The sequence below is a fragment of the Mesoplodon densirostris genome, chromosome X (assembly GCF_025265405.1).
Source record: "Mesoplodon densirostris isolate mMesDen1 chromosome X, mMesDen1 primary haplotype, whole genome shotgun sequence".
In the NCBI taxonomy this organism is placed as follows: Eukaryota; Metazoa; Chordata; class Mammalia; order Artiodactyla; family Ziphiidae; genus Mesoplodon; species Mesoplodon densirostris.
The window spans coordinates 122,654,148-122,668,541 of record NC_082681.1 but is presented as its reverse complement, the minus strand read 5'-3'; the positions used below and the strand labels follow the sequence as shown (position 1 = coordinate 122,668,541).

Sequence of the window (14,394 nt, the reverse complement as noted above, 5' to 3'; positions counted from 1 at the left end):
AACTGCAATAGAAAGAAACTTTTGGGGTAATTCCTACCTTTAGAAATATTCCAGAGAAACAAATTGTTGCTGTATTTACCACAAGGGTGATTTAGGTTCTATTTGATAGCCCTTCTCCTCTACCAGGAATAAAACTGCCTTTCTGGAGAAAGCGAGTTAACAACAAAGCCCATGTTGCCAGAGCAAGCCTGAATTTCTAGCAAATGGGATGAAGCTATTTGCATTTGTTGGTTTGGAGGGGGGAAGGGGATTAAGAGGGCTGCTAAAGTAATTCGCATATTGTCTGTGGGCTGTATAGACAGTGATCATCAGTCACCTGCTCAAACTTCCTTCACTCCTGTCTTCAGAAAAGAACCAAGGGTTACCCTGGGTCAGAGAATCTGGAAACAAATGAGAAGACATGCAAAAATCTAACTGCCAACCCATTGCGTCTGTAGACAAAGTTATTCCCGCTGAACCACATGTCCTAAAAACCAAGACACTTTAATAGTCTCAAAAGAACTTGTTAAAATATATCACAGAACCGAAACAAGAAAGAAGCTTCAGGCTCTGCTTGCAATTACTGCAGTATTTAGCTGAAAACAGAAAAAGGACATTTGTTTTTTCTTCAAGATACTTCTTTGCATCATAATAGCTGTCTCGTTTGCACAAGCAAAACATTTGTTCCAAGCTGTACGTATGAAAAAGAAAATATCAGCTGTTTAAAATTTCTCAGCTTTTGAGTGAATAATTTGGGTTGATAGCATTTCTACCTATTTCTTTTATATCAAACAGGAAAAGTACTAAATATACTAAGCATTATTAGTCTGTACTTTATTTTGAGCTACATTAAGGGCAAAAATCTAAACAAATACTCGAATGTTTATTCAGAACCTTTCTGATAGGACTGATACACCCTGAACTCTTTACAGCCTTAATTTTATGTACCTCTGCTACTTTTGACCCACTATAACACAGAGAAAGGAAAAGTGCTGCTTTATGTGGTGTTTACTAAACACACACAGTCATATAAAAAGAGGGAAAAATTTGGTAAAGATATGTCCGAAAAACTATAAAATCTTAATTTTAAAATTTAGAGAGAGGTGAAGCACAAGTTACAGAAACCACATACTCCTCTGGTTACCCAAACAAAGAACAAAAGCAACCATAATTTCTGGTTCTGTTTTTTAAACAAATGAGAATGAGATGGGGGTGGGGAGCAGAGCTACTTCTTGTTTGCACATGGAAGCTTTGAAATAGTTCTCAAAAGACTAACTTTGAGAAAGAATATATATATGCATAACTGAGTCACTTTGCTGTATAGCAGAAATTAACACATTATAAATCAACTATACTTCAATAAAACTTTTTAAAAAGACTAACTTTTAAATAGTTCCAAAGGAAAATGGTACATAGGAGAAAATAAGACTATAATATTAAATGACTAATTACATTTTTTTAAAAGATCAAAAGTTTAGAGTTTAAAACACACTCCCTTAAAATTTTAATTAAAAGCTAAACCATACATGTGTGCGCGCACACACGATGTAAAATAAACCACCATTCAAAGAAGCAGCTAACAGTGCCCAGGATAATTATATTTAAAACCTATTTTTCACTTTAGTCTTAAGAAGAAAGTTCCTATTCATACAATTTATGTCTGAATTACCAACAAAGAAAATCTAATATGCCAGTTCTATCAATTATTCATAATCAGAAATGTTATACAAAGTTGTGAAGGAAATATCATGTTACCATTGAGTTCCACCTGGAAATTAAAGGTGTTTTCATGAGAGGCAGGGGGTGGGGGACCCAAATAAACTGAAGGATTTTTATCAAGAAAAGAGTTAAAATGATCACTGACAGGATATGGTGCCACTAGACAGGAATGCTTGGCTACACCTTTCTGATTCTAGGTTTTCCCCTCCTCTGCATTTCCCTTTGGACCAGAGGAATTCCTCTATACCCTTGGGATCCTGCAACTTTATACTCTAAGCATCTGGAAGCTTGCTGCCCTCTTTCTTGGTTTGCATGGTCACAAATGCTTAAAGAATTAGACTACAAGATGACACTTCACACTAGTGTGGGTCACTAATTTATAATCAATGATGCATAAATCTGAAACTACGTTAAATAAAACTAATTCATTAATGTTTCAGAAATTATATAAATTTAAAGTTTAATTTATATAGTTAACTTTAAAAGTATTTAAGTACCTTTAAAGCCAGGTAGAATGGTTTATAATATAGCTATATTTATAAAACAAAACAAAAACCTTTGAATGTCCCACAATATTAGAAAAAAATTAACATTGGGTCAAATTTTTAAAAAGAATCCTCTGCTTCTGAATTTCCCCAATTTCTCAGAAGACTAAAAACCTACATTTATTGTGTTTATAAAACAAAATAGTAACCTATTTGTTTACAAACTTTCCCAAATAAAGACAGGGAAAAGAAAAGTTTTTAAAAAAAAATCATACATAGCCTTTAAAATAACAGGTGTCCCAGTTCTGATGCTAAGTTGCTGGATTCCAAGTCTTGTCCTTCATGTATTAAATATGTGGACTTTAATGAAATGACTGCCTATAAATCCCTATGACTGTATATGCCAGAGACAAAGGAAAGGCAATATGAGAAGAAACCAATAGTTAACCAATAGTTTACTGGGCATTCCTAAATTTCTATCATTTATTTAGAGAGAACTAAGATATGAGGTACAAAGGGAGGGGGAAAAATCGAAACAGAGAACAGCAAGATCAAGTAAATTTTGCAAGAAAAAAAATCTACAATGAACTTTGTTTTAGTTTACTTGACTCAGCCTTAAGTTGCCAAGGACACAGCAGCATACATAGTTCTTTCCTCTTTCTCATCAGACACCCTGTGCAGGTCTCTAGAATAAATCTGATGAGCTGTGACAGCACCACCCAGAAGTAAAGAGCTTTGAACGACTGTAGAGTCATTAACAAGAGCCAAGAAAGGAAAATCTAAATAAACGAGGAAAAAAAGCCACTCAGCTTGCTTTATATTCTATTGAAGGTATGTTTCTCAGCGGATTTTTTTTTTTTTTCTTTGTGCGGTATGCGGGCCTCTCACTGTTGTGGCCTCTCCCGTTGCGGAGCACAGGCTCCGGATGCGCAGGCCCAGCGGCCATGGCTCACGGGCCCAGCCGCTCCGCGGCATATGGGATCCTCCCAGACCGGGGCACGAACCCGTATCCCCTGCATCGGCAGGCGGACTCTCAACCACTGCGCCACCAGGGAGGCCCTCTCAGTGGATTTTTATACCAATGATAGGCCTCATAAGAACTTAGCTGTTTCTGATTACAGAAGTATTAACACCAGCAGAAAAACTGTTAGAAAAAGTTTTAAAGTAAATTAAACCTTATTACTATTCTTGAAAGGAAAACCAGTAAAGCTTAAATAAGGTTTTTAATGTAAAGTCAAATAAAGTAGCACTCATGGAAGCCTCACTACATTTCTTTAAGAAACTATGCTAGTGAATTGTCTTTAGTCATTAATTATTTGAAAAGGTTTTATGTGCTGTAGTCTAAAAAACAAAAATTGGAAAAGCAATTAAACAAAGCTCGAAAAACAAACATTTCCAATGTGTTCAACAAATATTCAAAACAAATGAAAACAATAGATATTTTTTAATTCATAAAATTCAATTGATTTAATATTAGTTGGGCCTTTTGAAATTATTTAACTCTAAGGTCCTTAAATGATTTAATATTCAAGTCAAAAAATTTAATATTTCTGTACATTTTCTTAAAAGGCCATAAATAACATTAAAAAGCAAATGACCGAGAAAAGGTTTTTACTTTTATGACAAAGGGTTGATATATGCAATAAATGAAGCACTCAAACAAATCAACAATGAAAGGAACACTCTAAGAAAAAAATAGGAGAAGACAATTAGGAAACTGATAAAGGAATATTAATGGCCAAAATACATGGAAAGAAAAAGATTCAACCTCACTAGTAGTCTAAGAAATGAAATTTTTTAAAATAACATTTTTAAAATTAGCAAAAATAAGAAGATAATGCCCAAAGTTGACCACAGAAGGAAAAAAACATTTTCACCCCCCACTGAGGGGGAGTGGAAGTGAGTATACCTTTCTGAATGACAATTTGTCAGCCGTAGAAACGTACCCTCTGACTCAGCAAACTTATTCTATGTAGATAATTAGAGAGGTATGCAAAGATATATTCTTCATATCATCTAGTTTAATAACATAAATCTTGAAACATTCTAAATGCCAAACAAAATAGATGTTTGGTTAAATAAATTATGGTACAGCCATATGATGGAGTAAAAAACAAATAAAATTGAATTTGTAGGGATATATTTCACATGGGAATACAGTCACAAGACAGCATGAAAAAGTAGGTAAGAAAGTGGAATATGCAGGATAATCTCTCTTCAAACTGAAACTGTTAATTGAAGATACAAATGTAACATACCAATACATTCTTGTTTTAAAAAAAAGGCCACATGGGCTTCCCTGGTGGCGCAGTGGTTGAGAGTCCGCCTGCCGATGCAGGGACACGGGTTCGTGCCCCGGTCTGGGAGGATCCCACATGCCGCGGAGCGGCTGGGCCCGTGAGCCATGGCCGCTGAGCCTGCGCATCCGGAGCCTGTGCTCCGCAACGGGAGAGGCCACAACAGTGAGAGGCCCGCGCACCGCAAAAAAAAAACACAAGAAACAAAAAACAAAAAGGCCACAGATAAAAGCAAAAGTCCCCATTACCACTTCCTTTACCACCCTATACCCCTTTTCAGAAATTATCACTATGACACAGATTTGATATACTGTATAGCCTTTCAGATATTTTCTGTGTATTTATATACATATATCTACAGTTAAATATAGAAATACATAACTACTTGTTTTGTCTTAACTTAATGGTATTATATTGCATGTATGGGGGGTGTTTTTTTTCAATTAATACATCTTGGAGAGTTTTCTTTCTTAGTAAACAGGAACACTTTCATTCTTCTAAACTGTTATATATGATTTTAAAGAATAAATACACCATAACTTAACATTTTTCTACTGATTTGGCTGTGTGCATGTTCTTAAGGTATACGTGTAAAACAAAAAGAAAAAAAGGCACTATGAACCCAAATATAGATAAAACTGTTTGCCATGGTTATCTCTGCATGCTTTTCTCAACTTATTCCTTTGAACATTACTTTTCCTATTAGACTAAAATGATTTAAAACTAATAAAAAATAATTTTAAAATATTTGGCTTTCAAGAATATATCACATTATATCTAAGAAATGATACTTATATATTATAGCTGCCATTTAATGAATGATATATTGGCTAAAGTAAATGTTTTCTCTACTCAAAAAGAATATTTCACCTAGTGTAAGCAAGTACAGTACTAACCCTATTAATCTATCTGCAATTAACAAGCAACGCTTGAAAAAAAATCAAAATGAATCATATATGCAACGTTAAGTAGCAACTAACAATCTTTAACCATATTTTTCCCAAAATCCTAAGGTTCTTCTGTGAATCTTTACAAATCAGAATGTGGCACCAGTGGGCACATCTTTGTTTCTACTCTACTGTTTCCAAATTCTACCTTGACATGGGTTGATTTATTTGTATTCAAAAAGTAGTCATAAATGATACTACAAAACTAAGGTAACCAAAACAGCAATGGTAGGGCACAAAAACAGACACACATCAATGGAGCAGAATAGAGAGCCCAGAAATAAACCTACACACCTATGGTCAATTAATCTATGACAAAGGAGGCAAGAACATACAATGGAGAAAAGTCTCTTCAACAAGTGGTGTTGGGAAAGCTGGACATCTACATGTAAATCAATGAAATTAGAACACTCCCTCAAACCATATACAAAAATAAACTCAAAATGGTTTAAAGACCTAAATATAAGACATGACACCACAAAACTCCTACAACAGAACATGGGCAAACATTTTCTGACATTAATTGTAGCAATATTTTCTCAGATCAGTCTCCCAAAGCAAAAGAAATAAAAGAAAAATAAACAAATGGGACCTAATCAAACTTAAAAGCTTTTGCACAGCAAATGTAACCATCAACAAAACAAAAAGACAACCTACAAAATGGGAGAAAATATTTGCAAATGATGCCACCGACAAGGGGTTAAGATGCAAAACAAACAAAGAACTCATACACTGAACATCAAAAAACAAACAACCCAATCAAAAAATGGGCAGGAGACTTAAACAGACATTTCTCCAAAGAAGACATACAGATGGCCAACAGGCATACGAAAAGATGCTGAACACTGCTAATTATTAATGAAATGAAAATCAAAACCACAATGAGGTATTGTCTCACACCAGTCAGAATGGCTATCATCAAAAAGCCTATAGGGACTTCCCTGGTGGCGCAGCTGGTTAAGAATCCGCCTGCCAATGCAGGGGACATGGGTTCGATCCCTGGTCTGGGAGGCTCCCGTGTCCAGGAGGCTCCCACATGCTGTGGAGCAACTAAACCCATGTGCCACAACTACTGAGCCTGTGCTCTAGAGCCCATGAGCCACAACTACTGAGCCCATGAGCCACAACTACTGAGCCCACGTGCCACAACTACTGAAGCCCACGTGCTCTAGAGCCCGTGCTCTGCAACAAGAGAAGCCACAATGAGAAGCCCACGCACCACAATGAAGAGTAGTGCCCCACGTGCCGCAACTAGAGAAAGCCCGTGAGCAGCAACGAAGACCCAACACAGCCAAAACTTAATTAATTAATTAATTTTAAAATCTATTTGAAAAAGTCTACAAATAATAAATGCTGGAGAGGGTGTGGAGAAAAGGGAACCCTCCTACACTGTTGGTGGGAATGTAGGTTAGTGCAGCCACTATGGAAAATAGTACAGAGGTTCCTTTAAAAACTAAAAATAGAGCTACCATATGATCCAGCAATCCCACTCTTGGGCATATATCTGGAAAAGATGAAAACTCTAATTCGAAAAGATACACGCACCCCAATGTTCATAGCAGCACTATTTACAAAAGCCAAGACATGGAAACAATCCAAGTGCCCATCAACAGACAACTGGCTTAAGAAGATGTGGCATATATATATATATATATATATATATATATATTAGAGAGAGAGAGAGAGAGAGAGAGAGAGAGAGAATATTACTCAGCCATTAAAAAGAATGAAATACTGCCATTTGCAGCAACATGGATGGACCTAGAGGTTATCATACTAAGTAAGTCAGACAGAGAAAGACAAATATTGTATGCTATCCCTTATATGTGGAATCTAAAAAATAATACAAATGCATCTATATACAAAACAAACAGACTCACGGACATAGAAAACTCATGGTTACTAAAGGGGAAAAGGGGGGAGGGATAAATTAGGAGTATAGGATTAAAAGATACAAACTATTATATATAAAACAGATAAGCAGGGCTTCCCTGGTGGCGCAGTGGTGGAGAGTCCGCCTGCCGATGCAGGGGACACGGGTTCGTGCCCCGGTCTGGGAAGATCCCACATGCCGCGGAGCGGCTGGGCCCGTGAGTCATGGCCGCTGAGCCTGCGCATCCGGAGCCTGTGCTCCGCAACGGGAGAGGCCACAACAGTGAGAGGCCCGCGTACCGCAAAAAAAAAAAAAAAAAAAAAACAGATAAGCAACAAAGATTTATTGTATAGCACATGGAACTATATTCAATATCTTTTAATAACCTATAATGGAAAACAATCTGAAAAAAATATATATATAACTGACTCACTTTGCCGTACACCCGAAACTAACACAGTATTGTATATCAACTGTACTTCAACTTTTTAAAAGTACAAAAACAAAATGAAAAAAAAGTAGTCATAAAAAATGCTTCACAATGTCAAATTACTTGTGGCATTTGAAATCCTTAATAATGATAAAACAGTTAAATTATGATATCCAACATTTAAAATTTTTCACAATGAAAGTAAACAACTTATCATTTGTATCTGTGTGGTTTTGCCAAGATTCAACAAAACCCACACCTAGAATTATCAGAGTGAAAATGCAAAACATCAAAGGTGACATGAAAATATTAAAGTAGCTAGAGAAAAAAATGACATTACAGTCAGAGGAAAAATAGAATGACAGCTGAACTGTCAACAGCAATGAAAATCAAAAGGCAAAATAATGATACCTTCAATGTGCTGAAAGAAAACAGCTGTCAACTTAGAATTCTACACCCAGAAAAAATGTCTTTCAAGGAAGGAGGTGAAATAATGACATATTCAGATGAACATAAACTGAGAAAGCATGCCACTAGCAGACCTTCACTAAAGGAAATTCTCAAGGATCTACCTCAGGCAGAAGAAAATTAATCCCAGATGAAAGGGATTAAGGAGGATTCCTACTAAGGAGGAATAAAGAGCAAAGAACATGTTGAATATGTTGGTGAATCTCAACAAATATTGATTACTTAAACAATAATAGTAATAGTCTATAAGAATACAAAAATATATAATTAAAATATACAACAGTAATAACATGAATTTGAAGGGAGTAAATAGGTAGAGTATTCTAAGTTCCATTTATTGTCTTAGTGCAGAAGAAAGATATTAATTTCAGACTTCCTTGAAGAAAGCATGTTAAAATTCCTAGAGTATTAAAAGAACAGAAAATACAGTGTATAACTTCCCAACAAGAGGGGAACAAATGGAATAAGAAAAAATAATCCAAAAAAGGATAAGAAAGGAAAACAAAACATAGAAAAGGCAAGACAAATAAAAAGCACAAAATAAGATGGCATACTGAAAACCCGATATATCTGTGATTACAATAAATAGAAATAGATTAAAAGCTCCAGTCAGACTGGCTGACTGGCAAAAATATAAAAATCCGACTATTTGCAAGAAATGCATCTCTTTAGATTAGGATAGATAAAGGCTGAACATTAGAAAGAGAAAGAGAGAGAATAAGAACACCAACCAAATAAAAGCTGGTATAACAACAACAACAACAAAAAGCTGGTATAGCTACATTAATACAAGATAAAAGCAGACTTTAAGCTACAAAAACAAAACAAACAAAAAACATAAAGAGGATTACTACAGAAGGTTCAATGGACCAGAAAGTTATGAGATAATTCAAATTTGTACACACCTGATAATGGAGCCAGAAAACAGATAGAGCATAATGTAAATACTAGAAGAACTACAAGGAAAAACAGACCCATAATCATAATGGAACCTATAGGGGAAAAACATTCGAATAAAAGCAAACTTCTCATCAGAAACCATGGAAGCCAGAAGGAAGTTGCACAACATTTTTAAAGTGCACAAAGAAAACAACTGCCAACCTGGAATTCTATATCCAGCAACCACCTTTCAAGAATGAAGGGGAAATAAAGACATTCTTAGATGAAGGAAAACTAAAAATTTGTTGCCAGCCAACATACCCTAAAAGAATGACTAAAACAAGTTCTCTAAACAGAAAAAAAAAAGATAAAAGAAGGAATCTTTGGGGCTTCCCTGGTGGCGCACTGGTTGAGAGTCCACCTGCCGATGCAGGGGACATGGGTTTGTGCCCCGGTCCGGGAAGATCCCACATGCCGCGGAGCGGCTGGGCCCGTGAGCCATGGCCGCTGAGCCTGCGTGTCCGGAGCCTGTGCTCCGCAACGGGAGAGGCCACAACAGCGAGAAGCCCGTGTACCGCAAAAAAAAAAAAAAAAAAAAAAAAAAAAAGAAGGAATCTTTGAAAATCAGGAAAGAAGAATGAACAACTGAAAGGACAAAACTGTGCATAAATACAATAGATTTTCCTTCTCTTCTTGAGTTTTCTAAATTATGTTTTATGATTGAAGCCAAAATTATCACACTGTATAATGCCACTCTCAATGAATATAGAGGAAATATTTAAGACAACTATAAATGGTAGAGGGTAAAGGAATAAAAATTGAGGTAAAGGTTCTAAATTTCACATTAACTGGTGAACTGTCTAGTGGGGTAAAGGACAGAGGAGGCATATTTCAGAAAGTATTGAAGTCGCATTTTTGTGTGTGTGTGTGTGATACGCGGGCCTCTCACTGTTGTGGCCTCTCCCGTTGCGGAGCACAGGCTCTAGACGCGCAGGTTCAGCAGCCATGGCTCACGGGCCTAACCGCTCGGCGGCACATGGGATCTTCCCGGACCGGGGCACGAACCCGTGTCCCCTGCATCGGCAGGCAGACTCTCAACCACTGCGCCACCAGGGAAGCCAATGAAGTCACATTTTTAAAAACACTTTGCATCTCCTATTTACTCCTCAACTTCCTAAATCTGGTTTTTCAAAGAAGTCTAGCAACTACGCTTTTACTTATTTAAGACCACTAATGAGCTCTCTCTTAAGTTTTATACTGCATTTGATAGTGTTGAATACTTATTTGCTTAAAATATTTCCTCTCCTGTTGTTGGGGGAATCAACCTAGTGCTTTTCCTACATTTATATACTTTTTCTCAGTGTCCTAAACTGAATTCTATCATCTACCCATCTCTTATTCTTGTGTTTCTCGAAGTCTGGGCTTCAAATCATGTAAAATGGAAACACCTAAGCCCCACTCCAGACCTATGGATTCAGAACCCCTAGATGTGAGCATCAGGATATCAGCCTTTTAACAAGCTCTCCCAGGTGATTCCAGTGTGAGAATTATTGTTTTAAATGTTGACCCACAAGGTTCTGTGGTTGATCCTCATCTACCTCCACCTGTTACACATGTATAAATAAAATCACACCCAAAACTTCCACCACTCACTGCTATCAACAGGATGTGTAAGCTGCCCACCTCCACACCAACTCCCCCGCCAGGACCTATAATCCCACCTGACACAAAGCGTATTTATCTGAATGAACGTGATGATTCTCAAACCTGCTTTGTCAACCAAGACCTAACTCTTTTAGGCTTCATACATGCATGTACATCCATCCAATGGACATGTCTACCCAGATGTCCTAAATTACCCTGAATCAGTTAGGATTAAATTCAGCTAACAGTAACAGAAAAGCCTAAAACAGTGGTTTATATAACACAGAAATTTATTTCTCTCAAATAATAGTCTGGAATAGGCTAGCATAAAAATTCTGCTCCACAAAGTTCTCAGGGACTCTGGCTCCTTTCTGCTTTCCACTTCGAAATGCCTAGAATATGGTCCCCATTTCATAATCCAAGATAGAGCTCCATCCAAAACAACCACACTCCTAGCAGCAGGACAGAAGCAAGAAGAAGGAAGAGAGAATGGTACATTCACTTCTCTGTAACACACTACCTGTACTTTTATCCCACTGACAAGGACTTAAGTCTCACAGCCATAACTAACTGCTAAAAAGGCTGGAAATCTAGTCTTTATGTTAGGCAGCCAAACTGTGTTATTAAGGAAAAAAATAGGGAGACCAGTTACTGAAGGACAGTATCATTCTGGGCTACACATTCCAAAGTTACCATGTCCCAAATTGAACTCACGAGTTTTCAGAACACACTGCGCAATTTCACACCTTTGTGATGTGTCCACCCTACCTTTATCTCCATTCTGCCTGGCAAACTCCTTCTTCTCTCTTAATACTCACATCATGTGTCTTTTTGTGAAGCTTTCCTTTACCCAGCCACCTTTCCGCCAGCCTAAACAGACCAGATGTCTTTTGGGCACCTTCATATCTAGCATACATCCCTAGTTTTACACTGCTAATTCTGTATTGTATTTTTTTTTAAAGTCTATCCCTCCATTCATCCCTCTCCCACTAGAAGGTAAACTTCTTGAGGGCAGAGACTATGCCTTATTTTATTTATTTATTTATTGGCCGCACCACAGGGCTTGTGGGATCTTAGTTCCCCGACCAGGGATTGAACCCGTGCCCTCTGCTGTGGAAACATGCAGTCCTAACCACTGGACCGTGAGGGATTTCCCATGCCTTATTTTAGTATCATATGCACATAAATCTGTATCACACTAAATTTTACAAAAATCAACCATTAACATCTCTTTCCTAAAATTATGGCAGCAGGGAACCAAAGAGGTACCTAACAAAAAGATCATCATGGTATGTAGTATTGTAGTATAATGGGATGTGTTAAAGTTCCAAATTACAGAAGATTCTAATAGCAGTTACAAGAATAATACGGCTATGTGCTCATACCTAGCCACTGCCCTCCTCCACCACACTACCTACTCATTTGCTACACCCATCTTTTTTTTTCTGGTATAAATAAATAAATTTAGTGGGGTAAATTTTAACTATGTTTACATTTGATTCCACTTACAAGTTTACATTTAACTTAGGCCAAATGATTGGGTTCTGTGCTTAGACTCCACTTAAATCTCAGCAGTTATTCCATCACAGAAGACCAGGTTAGCCATGTCTACGTCCTTGGAAGAGTCAACCAAGGAGCTTCAATATTTTGATGACTTTTCTTTGAAAGAAAATATCTACGCTAGATGACACTATATTCAACTTAGGAAGCGCAGTGTTACAACTGATAAACACATGACGGAAATAACATACTGATCTATGATGGCTTCCACAGTCAAAAATTTTTACAGACATGTAGATTTTACTTAACACTATCAAAGTATCAATTTAACTAGAAAAAACAACCAAAATCATGTAAAACATGTATATAACACTTGTTATGCCCAACCTTTTAAAAACTATCTTCAAGATACAAACAATGGAATGCCGTGTGTAATTTTAAATAGAATATCAACTATAAAGGTACCTGAGCACCCCAAAATGTTTCTAGCAGCAAGACTTCAATAGTCTAAGTGTGACTTGTAGCTTTGTCCATATTCCCCAGTGTGGACTGTCAATTCAGACCATGATGTTGTGTTGGCCCTCAAAAATTCTAATTGTAAACTTTTACCTCCAGTTCTCTAACCTGGACAGTACCCTCGCTGTTCTGCCTGGTGCTCCTCAGTTGGACATGAAATCCTACCCTCAATGCCAAGAGCAGTTAGATCTAACTTCAAGAAAATAAAAGAACATGTATTAGTTAGTTATTATCTTACCATGAGTTCCTGGTGGTTGTAATACATCTCCTGTCAGGCGACACCACCCAACTGGGAAAATATCTCGACAATCATACTTGCACCAATAATCAAAAGCTCCACTCCAGCCGTCGAATGTGATATAAACTTCATCTCCTTTAACATTTCCAATAGTTGCAGGGCAGATCAGATAAGGGTTCTTTTTGTCTATAGCTTCAAGTTTCATTCCCACTTTAAAACTATTTAGAGGTGGCTTTGGTGGTTCCTACCAAAACATTAGAAAAAAGTTTTCATTATTAAAATGTATTAAGAAGCATTTGCTCAGTTGTATTCTTACAATCTTTAGCAACCAAAAATTAAGCTTCATGTTTATCAATTAAATACAGGAAGAAACAGTTCTCACAGATTCCTCTGAAACTCTGCTCTACAATATCTCACTTACTCTGGAGCAGAGCCAAGAACCTAGAAGAAAACAAAACCAGCCTGCCAGTAATGCATTCATTCATTCACTCAAGAAGTATGTATTATATACTATGTACCAGGAATTTAGCATTCATAAGTGAACAAAAATATCAAGATCCCTGCTCTGGTGGAGCTTATATTCTAGTAGTGGTGGTAGCAGGGGTAGGGGAGCCAGATAGGATGAAGGGGAGGAAGCAATAACAAGAAATTTTAAAAGAGAGAGTCAAACAAACCTAAAAATATATAAATTATAGGGTATTTTGAAAGATAGTAAGTCCAAAGAGAAGGAACAGCAGCAGGTAATATCTAAAAAAAAAACTCAAATATAAAATGCAGATACAAGAACATGAAAGTCACACAAGTCTGGGGTCATTTATGATATGCAATCCAGAAACAAATAATTAAAAGTATTCCTTAAGGACTTCCCTGGTGGTCCAGTGGTTAAGAATCCACCTTCCAATGCAAGGGACACGGGTTCGATCCCTGGTCAGGGCACTAAGACCCCACACGCTGCGGGGCTTGCCCTGCTCTACAGCCCACCTGCCACAATTAGAGACAAGCCCACACGCCACAAGGAAGAGCCCGCATGCCGCAATGAAAGATCCCACGTGTCACAACTAAGACCTGACAGCAGCCAAATAAATAAATAAATAAATGTTTTTAAAAAATAAAAGTATTCCTTAGTTACAGAAAGTTAAAGCATGCAAATGCTAACAGGATTCTTAGAAAGACCAAGTGCTATGTTAAAAGCAACATCTGTTGTTTTTTTTTCAATTTGCTCTTTTATTTTTTTGCGGTATGCGGGCCTCTCACTGTTATGGCCTCTCCCGTTGCGGAGCACAGGCTCTAGATGCGCGGGCTCAGCGGCCTATGGATCACGGGCCCAGCCGCTCCGCGACATATAGGATCTTCCCGGACCGGGGCACGAACCCGTGTCCCCTGCATCGGCAGGCGGACTCTCAACCACAGCCCCACCAG

General features: G+C 37.4%; 1 protein-coding gene across 5 annotated transcripts in view; it reads right to left on the bottom strand.

Annotated features, from left to right (window-relative positions):
- Positions 1–14,394, bottom strand: part of SCML2 (Scm polycomb group protein like 2) — a 102,543-nt gene that overhangs the window by 32,665 nt on the left and 55,484 nt on the right. For all 5 annotated transcript variants that reach the window (XM_060086642.1, XM_060086641.1, XM_060086637.1 and 2 more), the window contains one exon: positions 12,976–13,219. In XM_060086642.1, the coding sequence (XP_059942625.1) occupies positions 12,976–13,219 (244 nt within the window). The remainder of the gene's footprint in view (positions 1–12,975; positions 13,220–14,394) is intronic.